The 20,671-nt window shown below is 44.5% G+C and overlaps 1 protein-coding gene across 3 annotated transcripts in view; it reads right to left on the reverse strand.

Annotated features, from left to right (window-relative positions):
- Window positions 1-20,671, reverse strand: part of DOCK1 (dedicator of cytokinesis 1) — a 262,705-nt gene that overhangs the window by 113,247 nt on the left and 128,787 nt on the right. For all 3 annotated transcript variants that reach the window (XM_063405101.1, XM_063405102.1, XM_063405103.1), the window contains exons 28-29: window positions 8,617-8,718; window positions 3,800-3,894 (exon numbers count right to left, since the gene is read on the reverse strand). In XM_063405101.1, the coding sequence (XP_063261171.1) occupies window positions 3,800-3,894; window positions 8,617-8,718 (197 nt within the window). The remainder of the gene's footprint in view (window positions 1-3,799; window positions 3,895-8,616; window positions 8,719-20,671) is intronic.

Raw genomic sequence — 20,671 nt, forward strand, 5'->3', positions numbered from 1 at the left:
ACACCAAAACCTTGGGCTCTGAATCAACAAACTGCTCTGCTAAAATGAGAGTTTTACTACATTAGACAAGTGTTTTACAAAAAAAGGAAGAATTCTCTTGTTAGGTTCAAAGATTTCTTGTGTTCATTTTGGCATGAAAGGCAGGAACACAGCGTGACTCCCTGGGGTGTTGGAACAAAGGCACGGGATGTGATCCTGAACTCAGGATGTGATCCTGAACTTGGGAATTGATCCTGAACTTGGGAAGTGATCCTGAACTCGGGATGTGATCCTGAACTTGGGATGTGATCCTGAACTTGGGAATTGATCCTGAACTTGGGAAGTGATCCTGAACTTGGGAAGTGATCCTGAACTTGGGAAGTGATCCTGAACTCGGGATGTGATCCTGAACTTGGGATGTGATCCTGAACTCGGGATGTGATCCTGAACTTGGGATGTGACCCTGAACTCAGGATGTGATCCTGAACTCGGGATGTGATCCTGAACTCGGGATGTGACCCTGAACTCAGGATGTGATCCTGAACTTGGGAACTGATCCTGAACTTGGGAAGTGATCCTGAACTCGGGATGTGATTCTGAACTTGGGATGTGATCCTGAACTCGGGATGTGACCCTGAACTCAGGATGTGATCCTGAACTTGGGATGTGATCCTGAACTCAGGATGTGATCCTGAACTCAGGATGTGATCCTGAGCCTGGCACAGCAAGACTGGCAGGTGGGAAGCAGAGAGGACCCTGATGTTCTCATGTACTGCACCAAAAACAGGCAGGTAAAGTTTTCACAGTAATTTCTGTCACTTGAGTGTGCACAATTTTTATATATATAATATATATAATACATATATACATTTCTATATATTTATCCCACTACTGAAGATCAACAAAATATAATATTTGATTTGAACTAAACCTATATTTGCAAATATTCCCTGTAATCCAGTTGTTCACATGCATTTCTCCACTTCCCCTCTTCCCCCACGGCTACAACTTTATCTCACCCAGAATATTTGAAGCCACTGCCTAATCCAGAGTATTTTATTCTAGAAGCAAAGCACTGCATGGAGAGGAGCTTCAGGAGAAACCTCCTAAAGGACTGGTCCAGAAGAGGAACTAGAGCTTGATTTTCCAGCTATTTTAATTCTTTTTCCCATTGTTTCACACCACCAGATACATTCCATGCAGGAAACAAATGAAATTGTGGACACATTTAAAATTTAGCTCCCTTGATTTGGCTCATGGCACAGGAACTGCCCAAGGAGGTGCTTTCAGAAACAACACAAAACTGCACGCTCAGAGTTATGTCTATGGAGGGGATGCCACAGCTTTACAAGACAGAATCTGTTGTTAAATTTCATCTGGTTTCCTTCAATAAAACTTTATAAGGGTGGAAATAAATGTAGCAGATGGACCAAACAAGGTATTTTACAATGCAGCTTTCTGGGTTTGGAATCCACGTTAACTCAAACAGGAAAAATGAAAAGCATGGAAATCAATTGGGAAGCATTTCCAAAGGAGCCGGTGCAATGGGAATGAAAGGACGAGGGAATTAGGGATGGACAACCCCCTTAGGACATCTGAAGGTACTCCTCAACACCAAAAGGACTGAGAAATGTTTTTGTTTTTAACTTTAACTACTGTCTACAGACACTGAGGAAAGTCAGGAAGAACCAAAGATCAACTTATGCCATTTCTGCTTCCTCAGGACTTCATGTTCAGCATGGGATGAAGACAAGACTATTTTTAAGGATAAAATTTCCAAGCCTCTGTCCTAACTGTGAACCATCGTGCTTTGTACTGCTCCAAATTTTCCATGAGGATGTGCCTGGGGAAGGATCCCTTTGTGCTTTAAGGAAAAAAACACTGGCAGGGAAAGGTTCTTTTTGTACCTTGTATGGTCAGAATTTCAGAGTGCCAAATAAAACCCAAGGTGAAATCCCCACCTGAGTGAACATTGAGAGGTCACCTGGCAATAAGGTGAAGACTCTGGACTGGTTTGGGCTGGAATGGACCCTAAATCCCACCAGTGCCACCCCTGCCATGGCAGGGACACCTCCCACTGTCCCAGGCTGCTCCAGCCCCAGTGTCCAGCCTGGCCTTGGGCACTGCCAGGGATGCAGGGGCAGCCACAGTTGCTCTGGGCACCCTGTGCCAGGGCCTGCCACCCTGCCAGGGAACAATTCCTGATTCCCGAGATCCCATCCAGCCCTGCCCTCTGGCAGTGGAAGCCATTCCCTGTGTCCTGTCCCTCCATCCCTTGTCCCCAGTCCCTCTCCAGGTCTCCTGGAGCCCCTTCAGGCCCTGCCAGGGGCTCTGAGCTCTCCCTGGAGCTTCTCCTCTCCAGGGGAGCCCCCCCAGCTCTCCCAGCCTGTCCCAGGGGGGCTCCAGCCCTGGAGCAGCTCTGTGGCCTCCTCTGGGTGCTGTCCATGAGCTCTTGGTCCCTCCTGTGCTGGGCTGACACCAGGAACAAAAGGAACACTCCCTGCAATACTGACCACACCGTAATTGCCCTGTCTGCACTTACCAGTGCCAGCTAAGGCATTAAGAATGTCCTAACACAAACCTCCCCAGTCCTGTTTCAATCCCTCCCAAACTTCAGGAACCCCAGAGTTCTCCTGGGAGGATTTCCCAACACCTCCAACACAGCTCCCAAGGCACTCGGAGCTGCTGAAGCAAAACCAGTTTCAAAATTAATAAAAAAGGAAATAAATCCAAAGGGCCTCAGATGTTCCTCATCAGCTCTCAAAGTGCTCCTTATTTCCAGCACCAGGTGCTTCCCAAGCATTCCAAACCAGCAGGAAGAACCCAAAGATGGCTCAATCTCCTATTTATTCAGAATGGATTTTATTAGGGAGTTAAGGAGACTTCAGAAGCCAAGATTAAAGTTATGGTGCATTTTTATAAGGAGAGCAGGAGCTGTGGTTCAGGATTTTATATAAGGAAACGCTGACAACTTTACAGCCATAGTAGCTTCCAGTAAATGCAGAAGAGATTTCTCCAGGCAACTGGTAAATATAATGTTTTTCCCTTATACTTTCATCTCAGTACACATAAAAGCATTTGACACACTTAATAAAATGTCACCAGCATAAAACACTGCACAAAGGAATGCTAAATAATGACAGAACTGCAATTATTGAGGAAAAAAAATGAGCATTAGGAACACTTTCAGCCTCTCTCTACTTTACTGGGGTGATGGAATTTGGATTTACAAGGTTTTTCAATTCTTTCTTGTAACACAAATGAAATCATTCCTGGACATACAACTCCATACAACACCACCTAACTCGAGGTCATATGCAAAACATGCAATTCATCCTCCAAAACTGAATTATTGTAAGGCACAGACAGAATTTTACTGCACCTGCAGTTGGCCCCAAAACCCAGGTTCTCAAACTGACGCTGATTTTTGGTGGAGTGCAAGAGCCCCAAACCAGGCAGAGCCAATTTCTCACTAATGGAGAGGAGAGGAGAGGAGAGGAGAGGAGAGGAGAGGAGAGGAGAGGAGAGGAGAGGAGAGGAGAGGAGAGGAGAGGAGAGGAGAGGAGAGGAGAGGAGAGGAGAGGAGAGGAGAGGAGAGGAGAGGAGAGGAGAGGAGAGGAGAGGAGAGGAGAGGAGAGGAGAGGAGAGGAGAGGAGAGGAGAGGAGAGGAGAGGAGAGGAGAGGAGAGGAGAGGAGAGGAGAGGAGAGGAGAGGAGAGGAGAGGAGAGGAGAGGAGAGGAGAGGAGAGGAGAGGAGAGGAGAGGAGAGGAGAGGAGAGGAGAGGAGAGGAGAGGAGAGGAGCTCTGCCCCCTGTACTCACTTGTTCTGCATCATGTTCATGATCACCCAGTCGAAGGGATAGACGTTCTTCCCGATGAGGTTCTTGAACATGATGAATGTTTCCATGAGGAAATCCTGAAAGAAGAGACAATATCTGCAGAAAACTGGGCCGAAAAACTCCAGGGGGTGGTGGCAGTTATTAATGACTGCGCCCCAAAGGGGTCTTTGTGCTCTGATTCCTCAAAAAAAGCTGTTTGGCATAAAAAACACACCTAAATCCCACTCAAGCACATTTGTACATGATGCCCATAAATCCTACAAGAATTCCATTTCAACAGTAATCCCACATTTAAGCAACCCATGGGATTCATCAAGGACAAGCACTGCTTCACCAGTTATTCAAAAGGAGTTTCTGCTGGAAAATCTTTTTTTTCCATACTATGGACAAAATCTGCCAGTTCTTTCGTGGGTTGTGACACACCTGTCATGACACACTCTTGGGAAGTTGATAAAAGCACACTGGTTCATAGAAAGAGGGGAAAAAACCCCAAAGCTAAATATTTATTCAACTCTTTTGATTGCACTAAAAATACTTCCTGGAGTCTCGTGATGAATAATCCCTCCCTTCGTGGATATTCTCCAGAAATGGAGATTATTTATGTATTAAAATGAAAACACATTTCAGATCAAATCATCACCCCCACCTGGGGCAGAGGACAAAAATGGTTTGGACATCCCAAAACTGGGAGGGCCTCTCCCTAAAGGGAGCAGCAGGAATTGCTTCTGCAAGGGAAAACCTGCCCAAGAACAAGTTAATTTAACAGCATAAAGCAATTTATTTCCACACATCTATAGACGAACAATTCTTTGGACCAGAAACTTTGTGTACTTTACAATGTAAATCATCTCCTACAATCTGGGAATCTGTAATTGCTATCTAACAATTTCAGTAATATCAAACGCTGCAAGAAAGATAAAGGGGAAAAGAGAACTTCGTGCAGAAAGTCCTTGATCCACTTCACACAGAGATAAAAATGGACTTTTATTCCAAGGTTAGAATATCTTCCCTTTGATACAGTTTCTCAGTAATGGTATTTATCTGGTCTATCTTTAAAATGTCAAATACCTACAAAAAAAATCCCCAATATGTTCCATCGACTGGACTTTTAACTGAGACCGGTTCCTGTGTAACCTTTTCAGTGAGAAACCAATCTGAAGTCCCTGCTCTCATCAGTCTTTCTCCAGCTCTGAGAGCCAGAATCTTCAGCAGATTTATCTTTTATTCCACTGCTCTGTTCAGATGTTTTCCTGGCTCAGAAATTCCCCATCAGTGGATGCAGGGAGCTGCAGAGATCCTGAGGACCTGGCTTGGAGATCAGAATCCCAAAATCTCTGACTGGTTTGGGTGGAAAGGACCTTAAAGCTCGTCCAGATCCACAACTCCCACTGTCCCAGGCTGCTCCAGCCCCAGTGTCCAGCCTGGCCTTGGGCACTGCCAGGGATCCAGGGGCAGCCACAGCTGCTCTGGGAATTTCAGCCCAGCTCCTCTCCACCCTCCCAGCCAGGAATTCCTGCCCAAATCCCATCCAGCCCTGCCCTCTGGCAGTGGGGAGCCATTCCCTTTGTCCTGTCCCTCCAGGCCCTGGTAAATATTCTCTCTTGATGTTTGTTATTTCACAAAACAAGGAGAAATTCCCCCCTCTGGAGTCATTCCAGAGCCACCTGACCCTGCCCTGGCAGGGCTTGGACTGGGGGATTTCCAGGGGTCCCTTCCAAGCCCAGCTCTTCTGGGATTCTGGGAACTCCCAGGTGCTGGGCTCCATAGTTTACTGGTACAATACATATTTTACTGGTAAAATACATACTTTACTGGTAAAATACGTATTTTACTCCATATTATAGCTGGTAAAACCCATCTCCTCTGGTATTTTTCCACACAACATCAGCAAGGGTCCCAGAATCCCAGAACTGCAAAGTGGGAGAAGACCCCAGGAGCATCAAATCCAACCTCTGGCTGAACAGCACCAGCAGCAGCCAGGGAAGCAGGAGCTGATGCTGTGGCTTTGACAGGATGGACAGCAAGGCTGGAGCTGCCCCAGGTTCAGATGTCACCTCTGGGCACAGCCACGCTCATCCCAGAGCTTCTCCTCCAGCCCAGGAAAATCTGCCCTCACTGAGCAGCTCCCACTGCAGATTTCCCTGCTCATTTTCCAGTGTTTTGGTGAAAGAATTCCGCTGTTGATGATTTGGTTCCTTCCTCAGCCTGGGGGTTCTGACCTACTTTGCTGATTCAGCTCTGCGTTTCCATCCCCTGATATTTTCATTTTAATAACCCCACGCTCACCCAGGCACTTTAAATAATGCTCTGTAACAACGGAGCTAATTATTGATCAAATAAAAGGCTCCTGATGCTCACCTGGGGTTTATGTATTCATAATATTGCTCTTTTTTCCATTTTATGGTTCTCATTGAAAAGCAAATGGTTTGGATGAATTAACCTCATTTTATGAGGAAAACTCAGGGTTTTTGAGGGGTGGGAAGAGAGGGAAGCCACCAGGACAAGAAAAAGCTGCTTATTTTTAGTGTAACTGGAAGCAGGACAAATATTTCTGAACATAAAAACCTGTTCTGAAGGAGGAAGGGTTACAACTCCTGCTCTCTCTTCAGGTACAAATACAAATTCCGTTTAATAGGAAATAGAATTCACAGCAGGTAAAACCCCTAAAGAATTCCCATCCACTGATGGAAAGGAAACAGCCTGAGCTCAGCCTGAGATTCTCCACATGGCAGAACATTGCCAGGCATTTTTTGTCAACTAAACCACACATGTCTCAAATAAAAATAATTTTTTACCAAGTACAAATAGGGAAAAAAATCAGTTAGTCCCAGAAACAACCTCCCTGATCTTGGATAATGTTTCATCTCAGGATGACAGCAGAATCACAGATTTTGATTTTACAGAATCACAGCAGTTTGGGCTGCAAGGGATCTTAAAGCAAAAAATTCCTCTTTGAACAGACATTCCTTAATAAATCTTAAACTCTCTGTTCTGCAGAGAGGTAAAAGACTGGTTTTATTGCACTCCACCTCATCTTTTCGTGGACTTTTGAGGCCAAATATGACCATTATAATAATCTAAACCTGCCACCTACATAACACAGACCATAAAGTTTCCCCCAGCACTTCCAGCCCTGAGCTTCCAACTCCTGCTTGAGCAAGAGCAGAGGCTGAAGGAAGATTTAAAGGTCTCCAGTGGTGAAAAAGAAACCACAGCTTAAGTTTTTCCTTTTTCTTGCCTTTCTTTTTTTAAGAAAAAGCTTTTCATTTCTCCCTGGTTGAATTTAGTTTCAGTTCTAAATCACTGCTTTGTGATTAAACTGAATCCTCTGCAATGGGAGGTGCAGTTTTCACCTCCAGCTCTGGGTTTAAAAGCAAAGACTCCTGGATTTCAGTTCTACTGGGTGGGTCAAATGAGAGTGGCACAAAAAATCGTTGGGTTAAAGAAGTGGAAAAACCTTTAAAATTAACAAAAAAAATTAGTTTATTCCCTGTAGTTTCCTTTACTCACAGGATTAATAATGCTCTGCCATTAAACCTCCACACCTTAACAAATATTATTTAAAATCAGCTCTGAGCTTTAGAGATGCCAGAGCAGGTGCAAAAAAAGCTTCAGTACCTGAAACCAGGAACAGGGCAAAGAGCTCAAACCTTGCCCAACACAGGCAGAATGAAGAATAACAGAAATTCAAGACAAACTGGGAAGTCCAAACACTGAAATTACACAAAAAGTAAGACCCTGACTTTCTCTTCTCTTTGCTGTAACCACTCTTTTCAGCCCACTTATTCTGGGAATGTCCCATCCATGTGAAGCCCCAAGCTCCCAAAGGAAGCCCAGCCCTTCCCATGCAGTGATCCCATCTCCAGCAATTCGCAGTTGGACTTTGCCTTCCTCCTCTTAAAACAGCAGCTCTGAGATGCCAGAGCAGGAGCAAAAAAAGGCTTCAGGAATTTGGAACAGGGCAAAGAGCTCAAACCCTGCCCAACCCAGAAGAACAACACAAATTCAAGACAAACTGGAAGCTTCCAACAAAAATGACACAGAAGGAAAGACCTGGTGTTGTTCTGGTGGGGCTGGGAGGAAGAAGAGGAGCTGAGGAAGGATTAAAACCCAGGTGGAAGCTGCCTGGAGCACCCCAGGGTGGCACTGGGGGTGGGACATCCCTGACTGCTGGAGCTCAGCAGGAGCTGGTGTCCCCTCCCAGCCTGCCTGGCCATATGGCAGTGGCACTTGCAGGTTAGCACAGAATTATCTCCCCAGCTATAAACTCCCTCCTGTTATGCTTTAATTAACTTGGGTTGTTGCCTTAGCCAGGCTACCCAATGACTCTGAGAAGACAAATTTCAATTATTATTGCTTATTTAACAACTAAGGGCATCTTTAAGGTGAAAGTGTTTTGCATAAAAGAGAAGAGGGAAAGTGAGCAGATCTCTAAGTAAAAGCTGCTTCAAGAAACAAAATCAGGACATCTGGAAGATTTAACACTGAGAGTTCCTTTCCTAAGAAAGCCTTTTTTATATTCTTTTTCTTCCTTCCTTACCAGATTTTTGTAATGTCTCATCACTACTATTTTTTACTGCTTTCTTTTAACTGCCACTGTCTCATGTTTGAAAACACCAAACAGCTCCAGCTGTACTCCTGTGCGTGTCACAGTGACTAAATAATTATTTTATATTAAATCTGTAACACCAAACACATTTTGTTCACATCTCACAAGTGCATTTAAAGACCAGTAGGAGGAAAAAAACCCAAACACAAGCTGAGGCATCTTATGAAGAGATAAAACAAATGAAACTCACCACAACATCCGACCTCATCTTGCCAAAAGTCTTGATTAAATGGGCATAGTGATAATCCTCCATTTGCCTCAGGATTGCTGTCATGCAGGCCACGAAGCTCCCCTGGCAAAAAGCAAAGCAAAGGAATCCATTATTTAGGATAATGCAACACAACACTGACTATCAAAACTTAATATTGCTAGAGTCAACCACAGAATGCAGTGGAGAGAATTCTGTCATTAAAATTCATTAATGCATATGCAAAATTCTGTCAAGGAAACAAAAAAAAACCCCGTCTCGAAAAGTTTCCGATTTCCAATCTCATGGGTTTAGCACTGAAGCTTTCATGACATATTCTTCACCTAAAAATTGCTCAGACATTAAAGTCTCTGCAAGGTAATAAACAGCACACCTAAAAATATCCCCCAGAATCTGCATTTGCATTTGGAAAGTCAATATTCTGCTCAAGGAAGAAATCTTTTCAAAATTATCATTCCCAGCACTCCAGCTAAACCAACCCCAAGTTTTCATTTCACTGTGTGGTATTTTCAGATGCTTAAAAAACCCCACCAAAATCCAGGAAATTCCATAAAACCAGAAGAGCAGCACCATCCAGATCAATCTCAAAACCCAGAAAGAGTAAAAAGCGACCAAAAGAAAGTTTAGTTTTTCCTTCTGGTGCATGGAAGTGTTGCAGTAACAACCCAATCCACTTTTCTTTGTGAGGTATCACTTGCAGCCAGCCCGCTCTTAATTACAGTGCTAATAAAGGTTTGTAATTATTTAGAGGCAATATTTGTACTCTAGGTGTTTTTAATATGCTCTACTAACTAGTTAGCAATAGCTAACAACATGATTAGATTCTAATCTTAAGTTGATTTTTAATCTTTAGTTGTATTTGGAGATCATAGTCATCATCTACAGACCAGTAAAAAAAGGTACCTAATTCTCTCAAAAATCAATTTCAATTTGAACCATAGGAATAATTGCAAAGCTGTGTTTACCCAGCCAGTCCTGCAAGGGGTTTCCATTGTCTTTTATGTCTTTGGGCATTTATCAGCTGTTTATTCACTGAAATAGTGGCAGGGTTTACCCTGGGAGCTTTGCCCTATTGCAAAGCTCAGAAATGAGGTGGTCACACAGGAAGATAATTAAGGAATATCCACCAGAGAAGCATTTTGGCAGCAGGATGCTGCAATTCCTGCCTTTCCTGGATTGTTCCTGTCCAAACCAGGGTCCCTGAGGGTCACCCTGGGTGCTGGACCAGCAGCGCTGGGAGTGCCCAGAGGGAAAGGAGCTGTGGGTGCTGAGGGGCTGGAATGAGCCCAGGGGTGCCCAGGGGTGCCTCAGGTGAGTGGACCTGGACTGGAGCAGGAACTGTGGGACCACAGGCAGCAGGAACTGTCCCCTGTGCTGGCACTGCTGAGGGACCTCAAACCCTGGGGTCACTTTGGATCCCTCAGGACAAGAGGGACAAGGAGGGGCTGGAGCAAAGGGAACGGAGCTGGGGAAGGGTCTGGAGCCCCAGGAGGGACTGAGGGAGCTGGGAAGGGGCTGGAGGATTCCTGAGGGAGCTGGGAAGGGGCTGGAGGATTCCTGAGGGAGCTGGGAAGGGTCTGGAGGATTCCTGAGGGAGCTGGGAAGGGGCTGGAGGATTCCTGAGGGAGCTGGGAAGGGGCTGAAGATTCCTGAGGGAGCTGGGAAGGGGCTGGAGGATTCCTGAGGGAGCTGGGAAGGGGCTGAGCCTGGAGCAAAGGAGGCTCAGGGGGACCTTGTGGCTCTGCACAGCTCCTGACAGGAGGGGACAGCCGGGGGGGTCGGGCTCTGCTGCCAGGAACAGGGACAGGAGGAGAGGGAACGGCCTCAGGCTGGGCCAGGGGAGGCTCAGGGTGGATATTTGGGAATATTCCTTCATGGAAAGGAAGGATTCCTTCATATCCAGGCCTGACACAGCTGCCCAGGGAGGTTTGGAGTCCCCATCTCTGGAGGGATTTAAATTCACATGGATGTGGCACTTGGGGACACGGGGCAGAGGTGGCCCTGGCAGTGCTGGGGATGGTTGGACTCAGTGATCTTAGAGATGATGGAGTCCCAGCCTTTCCCAACCTTGATAATTCCATGATTCTCTTCTTTGAGACTGAAGCATTCCCAAAGCAAAATGGGATCCAGGATATCTGCAGGTCTGCCCAAAGGGAAGCCAGATCCCGCTCCCAAGCAGGATGAGTGAAAATTCAGCTCCATTAAAAGAAAACAAACCTAAACCCAACACCAAAGCATCTCTTTTTTCTTTGGAAAGGATGCCTGATTATTTAGAAAGACATTTTATATTAAAAAAACTGAATATGCAATTCCAAACTGCGAAATTACTTCAAATTTCTGTAAAATTCAGTTCTGAAGGAAAACTTGAAGAGGCCCAGGAATGCTTCAAAATTGCTTATTTTCCTAAATCACCTCTAAAACAAAACACTCAATGTTCAAATGGCTCTGGTATAGACACAAGAAGGGAAATTTTAGTTTTAAACAATCCCCACAAATAACATTAACACTGAGAATTCCCTGCAAGAGAGACCACACATGCCAACACTTTTCTCCCTCAGGGATAAAAGACCCTGTTTTAAACAGGCTTGTCCATTTTCCCCCAGTGAAATATTTAAATTGAAATATTAAGCTCCTTATGTAGAAGTGAGAAAATCTAGAGAAATCAAACCTACACTCAGCTGAGTGATGTCTCATTAAAATATCCCTGTTACCACGGTCAGGAATAAATGAAAATGTCTAAGTTTCATTTATTTTTTCCATTAAATTTTCCTTACATGGCCTTAAAAGACTACACAGCTAAATAAATAAATAGATGAAGATGTAATAAAAAAAATCCAAACAAAATCACTTGAATTAATTCACTACATTTTGCCTTTCAGAACATTTCCATAGAATTTATTTTGTTGGAAAGGATTAAAGTCCCTCATGACTCCCAGGGAGTTTGTAAAGATAAAAAAGTGAAGTTTTCTCTCTGCTTACAACTTGTATTCTCTCTATATTAGCAACAAAAAAAGAACTAAAAATCAATTTTTATCAATTCTAGAAGCCACTCATTAAATTGTCACCACTTACAGAATCACAAAATAAAAATCCAACTTTAAAATGCCTCAAATCTCATCTTTTTGCCATGTGAAAATGTAAAATCCGATTTGTCCACAGACAAGTTTGCTCACTTCAGTAATATATTTTATGTAATTTATAGTATAAAGGTATTACAAAACCCAGCATGAATAAGGCAGAGGATCTTCCATCATTTCTTCTTTTCCAGAATGTTTTATATTCTAAAACAAAGATATGGATGGAGGTTTCAGCTTCCAGGGCATCCCGAAGGGAGTTTGATTCCTGAAGCTTTTCCCAGCAGCATCACACCAGGACAGGCAGGGAAAAGACCCAGAACAAAAACCCCTGAAGGCACCCAGACTTCTCTCCATGTGTACAAATTCATCCATGTATTTCTCACAGCATTAAAAGAAACATTTCTTTTCTTGTAATTGAAAATCCCACTGTAAATTCAGCAGCACCTTCAGAGACAGAATTATTTTGTGGCTACAGCAGCAGGATAAAAACAAGTGTGAAACGTTCCCATTTATCACATTTTTTACTGAATACACAGAATATTCCTTTTCCTTAGGCAAAACCCTGCCTCTTGAACATGAGAATATAGCATGGGAGTCTTTTTCCTTGCAGAAACAGAAGTTCACACCTGCAATAATGGCACAGATAAATATTTGGACATTTTCCTGCTGCCACAAACATTATTTTGAAGCATCTTTTTGCCAATCAAGATGCAGTAAGGTATTTTCTGTGACAGATTTTGCTTCCAGAGCTGCAGGAAAAGATGTGCCACCTCCTTTACCTGATGTGACTTAAGGAGTTCAGAGCCTCCCTAAGCAGCAAAACCGATTTTAGGTTTTCCAAGGCAGGGAAAGTCCATGCAAAATGCAGAGCTCTGGTACAGGAGTTTCGAGGTGAATAGCACTTTATTTAGTCTTCAAACCTTGCTTTACCTCACAAAGTATTTTACAGATCCTGATTTGATCTGTGACAATTCTGTCTCAGTCAACAGGACTGTTTTAGAAGGAAAACTCTTGCAGCACTGAGTCCCTGCAGGAGTGAAGGCAGGGAGAGCCCTCTGGGAAGAAAAGCAGAAGGGATTTCACAGGGAGCACAAGCAGGATCCGGAATGTGGATTTGTGGATCTGAAAGAGATGGCAAGAGAGATGGGGAGAGGATATTTACAGAGGGCACAGGGAATGATTTCCACTGCCAGAGGGCAGGGCTGGATGGGAGATTGGGAAGAAACCCCTCCTGGGAGGGGCTGGGCTGGAATTCCCAGAGTGGTGGAGTCCAGGACACCCCTCTGGCCACCCTGGAGGCTTTGGAGACTGGACAGGGGGTCTGGGGTCTGTCCAAGGGGCTCAGGCAGCCTCACACAGAGTCCAGGAGGGCACTGCCTCTGACCCCTGGCCATGGCAGTGAATGCCCACAGTGTGTGAAGAATCACAAGCTGAGAGAATTCAAAATAAGCAGTATTTAGTTTATCATAGAATGTGAATGTAGAATCTAGGATTTTTAGTATATGGGGCTGAAGAGACAAGATGGAGGAATTGGGGAGTGGCCCCTGTGCTCCTTGTTCTTGCTCTCATTCTCATCTTGTGCTGAGTTGGATTTTAGAGATTGGTTTAGAGTAGAACTGACATGTTAGCATAGGTAGTAGGTATTGGTACAATTTTGTAAATAAAAAGTTCATTTTGGAAGGTGGTTGGGTCAGGGGTACTGTACATAAGGTGCGGGGCTCTCTGACCCGCCCAGTCCGCCGCGTGTCCTGCTCTGCTGGGGACGCCCTGCAGAGCTGGGACAGAACTGAGATAATGAAGAATAAACAACCTTGGAAACACAAACTGGGGACTCAGCTTGGCATCTCTGCCTCCTGAAACACTCAGGGCAAAGAGAAGACTGAAAACCTTTTATTACCTCTGGGACCAGCAACCCCGAGGAGAATCTCAGGGAACAGCAACCCTGAGCCCAGAGCAGCTGTGGCTGTCCCTGTCCCCTGGCAGTGCCCAAGGCCAGGCTGGACGGGACTTGGAGCAGCCTGGTTCAGTGGGAGGTGTCCCTGCCATGGCAGGGGTGGCACTGGGTGGGCTTTGAGGTTTTTCCAAACCATTCCATGATTTTCTGATTCCAAGATCGCGGCAGCCCGACTGAAATTCACTTTGCAAAAAGGTTTATTTGTTAGGAAGCTGATGAGAACACCGCGGGAAGGGACACAAAGAGTGCCCTGATTCAAAAGTGCTTTGCACCAACTTCTGTAAAGAGCAGGAGAAAAAAAAATTAATGAGATGTTTTAGCAACACCATTTATCATGTTTCTAAGGCTTTTGTACAAAAAAAAAGGTCCATTTTAACCAAAAATGCTTCTCTTTTAAAAGCTCCACACAGTGTCAGTATTGAACAGTGCCCTTCAGTGGAACCCACAGTGCTTAGGAGTTCTCAAGGTCAGTACATTTATTTCTGGTTTTCTAAATGCAATTGCCTTTCCTCGTGCTTTTTTTTTTCTTTTCCCTCCCTCTGCTACACTAAACATTATTTCACTGAAAATCTACAGAACTGCCCTCAATAAATCTGTTTCAGGTATCTTGGTTTACACATCTATTAATACCGCTAATAAAATTATAAATGCAGTCATAAAATACAGAAAACAACTGTATTTATGAGAGTGGCCAGCACTCAGACAATAAAAAATAAAAAGGAAAAGCAATAAAAAAATGTTTTTAAAATCGTTTTGCAAAAATGCAGCACTGAATATGGGAATATAACCCTGGTGCCAGGGGCTCACCACCCTCACAGAGAAGAATCTCCAATCTAAATATCCAATCTAAATCTCCCCTCCTTCATTTGAAAGCCATTCCCTGTTTTCCTATCACTCCACGCCCTTGTAGATATTTCCTTCAAAAGCCACTGAGGAGGAACAATAAAACCAAACCTATCACAATGAGGATCTCTATTTTATTGATCAAACCTAATTCATGTTGTAAGCCACGTAAAAAACTTTGATGCAGACCAGGAAAAGACTTGAAGGAAAAGCTAACCATAAAAAGGGAATGATAATAATATAATATATATATAATATAATAATTGGAGACAAGAGGCATTCCCAGTCAGGAGTGCACTGCAATCCCAGGAATTGAGACAGCCCACAGGTATTTGGGATGTTGCCTCTGCAGCACTGAGGTATCACTATGACAAATTCTGGGAATAAGAGGAAGAGAAATGATCTTTTAACCGATAATCTTCACACCAGACAGGTGATGCTGCCAGATGAATACACTCCTAAAAGCAACAGCCATTTTGAAGACAAATTATCCCACTTTTGGTGCTTCTCCTCCGCCTGTTTTAACGTAAATTATTTAGCAACTGCTTTATTGAGGGGCTCAGCGAGCTGGATAGATAAGAAATGTTTGCAATCCAAATTTAATTGATGAAACCACGCAGTTCAGAGATCCCTGGATTAAAAAACTCCTTGCGGGAGGAGCTCTTTGGGCAAGCTTTTGCATTTTGTAATTAATTCCTACCTTTGGTTCACTCAGCACATCAACCACCACACCACACCCCGGGGCTGCTCCCCTCCCGAGGTTTTGGGACAGAGCACAGTGGGTATGAGCTCCTCTTATCTGCCAATATTGGAAGAGGTGGTCACACAGGAAGATTTTGGGATGCAGGCTCTGCTCTGGTGCTGTTCTCAGCTCTCCCAGCTGCAGAAGGTGACCCAGCCCTTGCAGACAGGAATTCCTGCCAGGCTCTCATCAGTGGGGAAAATAAAGGCAGGGCTCTCTCCTCGTGTGCACATATCAAAATGAAATCCCCAGCACAGGCAATGCTCTCATTCCCTCCTCCCCAAAGAGCAGGAAAAGTGATGAAATGCACAAAGACTGGTAACAGGCTGGCCCTTTGTTCTGACTTCTCTGACTTAAGCTCAGTTTTCTGTGATGTTTTATGTTGTGGCAGCAGAATTAATGGTATTTACACAAATGCGTGTATGAATGTGGTAAATAAGAGAAATACAATTTCCACACAGGTCACATTTCCAGTGAGAATTTCTCTTCCAATATTGACAGATAAGAGGAGCTGAAAAGATTAATACCCAAGAGCAGCAAACAGAGGATTTCACAGGAGTGAGATTGCTCTGCTCTGCCTACAGAAGTGTCCTCAGCTTACCTGGCTCTTTTCTTGGAATTTGGCTCCCAAATCACTCCTTCCACCCCTGCCATGGCAGGGACACCTCCCACTGTCCCAGGCTGCTCCAGCCCCAGTGTCCAGCCTGGCCTTGGGCACTGCCAGGGATCCAGGGGCAGCCACAGCTGCTCTGGGAATTCCAGCCCAGCTCCTCCTCACCCTCCCAGCCAGGAATTCCTGCCCAAATCCCATCTAAATCTACCCAATTTCAGATTAAAGCCATTCCCTGTATCCTGTCCATCCATCCCTTGTCCCCAGTCCTTCTCCAGCTCTCCTGGAAGAGGCTCTGAGCTCTCCCTGGAGCCTTCTCCTCTCCAGGTGAACAATCCCAATTCTCCCAGCCTGGCTCCAGAGCACAGCAGAGGAGTTTTATCCTTATCCCACATGCACAACTTGTCTCTTGCACAATTTTACTTTACCTTTTAACTTCTGCAGGTAAATTGCTCAATTTTGTAAAATGTGTGCAAGGTTTGCAAGGAGCAGAGGAAAACTTGCACAGCATTTCCTTTTTCCAACACAGATCCATCAGCCCGGGTTTCTGTATTTTGCAGGAGCTGTCTGCAGGTGTTTGGAGAAGCAGCCATGTCTGCATTTTATGCCCTCTCAAGGAACACAGACCTGTTTAATACTTAACATTTAATTAAAGGCAGCAGGGAAGGCCTCATCTGCAGAACCTGAACACGAGAGTACGTGGGCTGAGTCTCCAAGAATGACCCAATTCTTCCCTAACATTATTAAATTTGAATTTTGTTTCTTATTAAACTCGCAGCAACTCAGAAGACTTTGGGGGATTCTCTCAGACGAGGCAGTGCTAAACAATGTGCAGCCTCCAGAAGAGCTTCAAAGGTGCCTCATGAAAAGAATATGAAATCAATCTCTAAGCTGCAATCTAAGCAAAAGGAGATGAACTTTTCTATTGTGGAGGAGTGAATTAATTAAACCCCTCTTTCAATACGGTTTGGGACGATGACCAGAACGTTCAGCAGAATGAGCTCCAACAGGATCCTGCTGATAAAAGGCTCTTTCTGCTGCTCCTGCCTGAACTCAGCAGAAATCCAACTCCAAAAAGGACAAAAGGAGACATCAGCGAGGGAAAGGACAAACTGCCTGAGGTAAAGGAACCGGCGTGGACCCAGCAATCTCCTGTCACACACACGATTGTTGCTTTTATATGATTTGGAATGATTGATTTGGAATCAGTAACACATTTGGAAGTTAAGAAACAAGCTGAACGTGTTCAACACGTCTCATTCCCTTCTCCATTCCACAGAAAAGCCAAGATCATGGAATCCCAGACAGATTCCATGTTGGGAGGGACCCTACAGCTCATCCCATCCCACCCCTGCCATGGCAGGGACACCTCCCACTGTCCCAGGCTGCTCCAACCCTGGGCATTTCCTCCTCCTGAAGGAAAGAATGGAATTTTTGCTCAGCAAGCTCTAGTGCTTCCAGACAAAGCTAATTCAGCTTTCTCTGTACTTGCAAGTCAACCAAAACCCACCTAAAATATTTTAGGAGAATAGCTTTTTTTATTTTCTCACTAAACCAAAGGTGAGAAACATGTTTTGACAATTTTCCTCATGATACACTCCCTGTATTCCTGCAACAACAAAACATTTTGGAGCGCTGGTTTTCCACCACCAAAATAAATTCTGACCTATAACTGAATTTTATTTTCCTCCCCAACTTTGTTTTGGCAGAAATCAGAAGGGAAAGAAGCAAATCCCTCCCAAATAAGGAGTCATTTATCACGTTCTAACAATAACACTCCCACATTAACAACAGGATTAGAGATGGATATTCAGCTCTGGAATTGCTTCCCCTACCTACAGCCCCAGCGTGTGGGCAACAAAAACAACTTAAGCTGAGAGATGTTTGTTTAATTACACATCCACACTTAAATGAGAACTTATCTCTCCTTGGAAAAAGCAATTAAATCCCAACCAAGATTACAATCAGTGGTTTAAACATTCCAAAGTGGAAATCAGCTCCGCGGGCTGCAGGGGCAGGACAGGGAACGTTCCTGGGATGGGGCTGGTTTGCTTCAAGAGCTGAGCTCAGCCTTCCTACACCATTCCAACAAAATGCATCGATATCCCACGATACACATCCCTTTTTCTTCCCATCTGGGCATAAGAAGAGGAATCTCTTTTCCAGGTTCTGATGTTCAGGTTCATGCCCAGACTCACCCAGGATTTCCCATCCCAGCCCTGGAGATCCAGGAATCCGTCCCAAGAGGAAGTAAAATCAAACCAGCAAAGGCAAAGCAGCTTTAAGACAGAATCAAATATAAAATAAATATTACGAAGGAATAAAAACCCCTAAAATCAGTACACATGCTACTGCAAAACCTCGATGGAATGGTAGGGAGTGGAACTAAATTTTCTTTAAGGGCTCTCCCAGCCCAAACCATTGTGTGATTCTATGATTAAAATATCATAAAATTCAAATATTTCTGTATTTCTACATGTTACAGTACTGCTTAGATATATTAAAAATACAAAAAATGGGGAAAGAAAAATACCAGAACATCCCAGTTATTCCCAGGGCCCATCTTTAGATCTCAAAACAAGAGTAAAATATTTTATCCCTACTTTAATGCCACAGTGTCATTATTTGTCATTAAAAGTAATCATACTTTTCCTGGCATGATTTCCATGCATTTAAAACCATCCTAACTTATTTTTGGGGAGGCATAACATTTGAAATCACAGCAGAAAATCAACCAAACCTGAGTTATGGCAGAGCCAACAACACTCATCCCACTCTTGACATTTGGCAAAAATGGGATTTGTAACTTCTCTTGATACAGCTGAAAAATACTCATCAACTGTTGAGGAGGTAATTTTAAGCATTATTTTAAAAATGCTTTAAAAATACCTCAGAAAAGCTCCTTAGAGCAAGACAAAATGTTTTTCAGAGCCAAGGAGGTAGCTCTGATTAGGCTGTCCCTATAAGTAACCGTGAGGTATATGGACAATTTCTGCATAGAGTACAAACATTACCCAAAGTCATTAACTGCTAGGCAGGAATTAATATGTTTACAATTCAAGCCAAGTGATAAATATGAATATATAAAAGGCAAATACTCATTGCATCCCTGTGAATTATTAAAGCTCTTTCCTTCCTTAATAAATGGAAAAATTAACATGTACAAGCATTCTGCTTTTTCTAGTTACTGCTTTTTTTTTTCCTAGGCAGGAGTCTTATCCTTGTAACTGTTGGCAACACCTGAAATTTAAGAAAACGACATTTTAAACAGGCCAAACAAACAAAAAAAGATACTTTAAAGTTCAAGCCCGTTGAACTAAAATTTCATTGAAAGCCCCCCATCATGAATTGCCTGTTAAATGAGCTCCTGTGGAATATGAAGGTCAGGTTGGAGGAGGTTTGGAGCCACCTGGGATCACAGCAGGTGTCCCTGTCATGGCAGGGCTGGGACTCGATGCTCTTTAAGGTCCTTCCAACCCAAACCATCCTGGGATTATGCAGTGAGGGGAGCAAGGGGTTTGCCCGTTCTTCCCCCAACACCTGAGGTCCCTTGTCCCAGCCCCCAAAGGCGTCTGTGACATGATGTGTCACCTTTCATGGTGCCACCACCTGTCCACTGTCACCACCTCCAGTCCCCAGGAGCTCTCCAACATCGAGGCCCTCATTAGATAATCAATTGCTGCAGATCTTATCTGCACTCGGTAATTGATGGGAAGATGATGCTTCCACACAAAGCTCTTTCACTCATCGCTCCAGCTCATCCTCCTCAGGACGAGCTGAGCTCAGATAAAGCCCTGGTGATGTTTCCTACCAGGCTTCAATGAAAGCTTTGACTCCCATCAGCTCACAGAGAAGGAAAACAATCCCATAAATAAATGGAGTCTCCACAGACTGAGGGGACACTGTAGATGGCAGGAGGCATGAGAAGGGCCACCAAAGTGACAGCCTGGAGAAGAGAAAGCTCCAAGGAGAACCTCCAATATTTAAAGAGGGCTTGGAAGAAAGATGGAGAGAGACTTTTATCTTCCCACTGCCAGAGGGCAGAGTTAAATGGGATTTGGGCAGGAATTATTCCCTGGCAGGGTGGGCAGCCCTGGCACAGGTGCCCAGAGCAGCTGTGGCTGCCCCTGGATCCCTGGCAGTGCCCAAGGCCAGGCTGGAGCACCCTGGGATAGGGGAAGGTGTCCCTGCTTGTGGCAGGGGTGGAAGGGGAGGAACCTTAATGTCCCTTCAACCTGAACCACTCTGTGACAAGGGATGGAGATGTTCCCTCCTGAGAAGGGGCCACAAAGCCCCAGGTTCTCCCAGGCAGGCACAGCGTGGATGGATTCACATTTTCCTGAGGTTTCCTGATCCGCAGCAGTGGGGATGAAAGGAGTGCACAGCTGCTGCTCACAGATTTCACTGCCTTAGAACCAGGAGGCAGCAGCTGAAGCCAACAGGAGATGAATTTCAAACAAATATGAGATGGCACATTCCATCTTGGCATTTCTTTTCCCACCCAGGGAGTGAGGGCAGCTGTGCCGTGGGGACAGGCAGCGAAGGCAGCTCCACAAGGGAATGCACAATGTGGGGAGAAGGAAAGTTTAGAGACCAGGAGCAGCCACTCCTCCTCCCATCCAACAAACTCCCCATCCAGGCTGGGGCAGAAGCACGCTGAGAAGGGAAGGATGTGGATACACTCAAATTACTGGGGCACTATGAATTCCCAGAAGTAAATTGAGGAAGTGCCACATTGCTATGAATTATAACTTTATTTCTGGGCTTTCAGAGATTTCATCCTTTTTCTCCCTAACAGCTCTTCCAGTTAT

This window comes from Prinia subflava, chromosome 9 (assembly GCF_021018805.1).
Source record: "Prinia subflava isolate CZ2003 ecotype Zambia chromosome 9, Cam_Psub_1.2, whole genome shotgun sequence".
Taxonomy (NCBI): domain Eukaryota; kingdom Metazoa; phylum Chordata; class Aves; order Passeriformes; family Cisticolidae; genus Prinia; species Prinia subflava.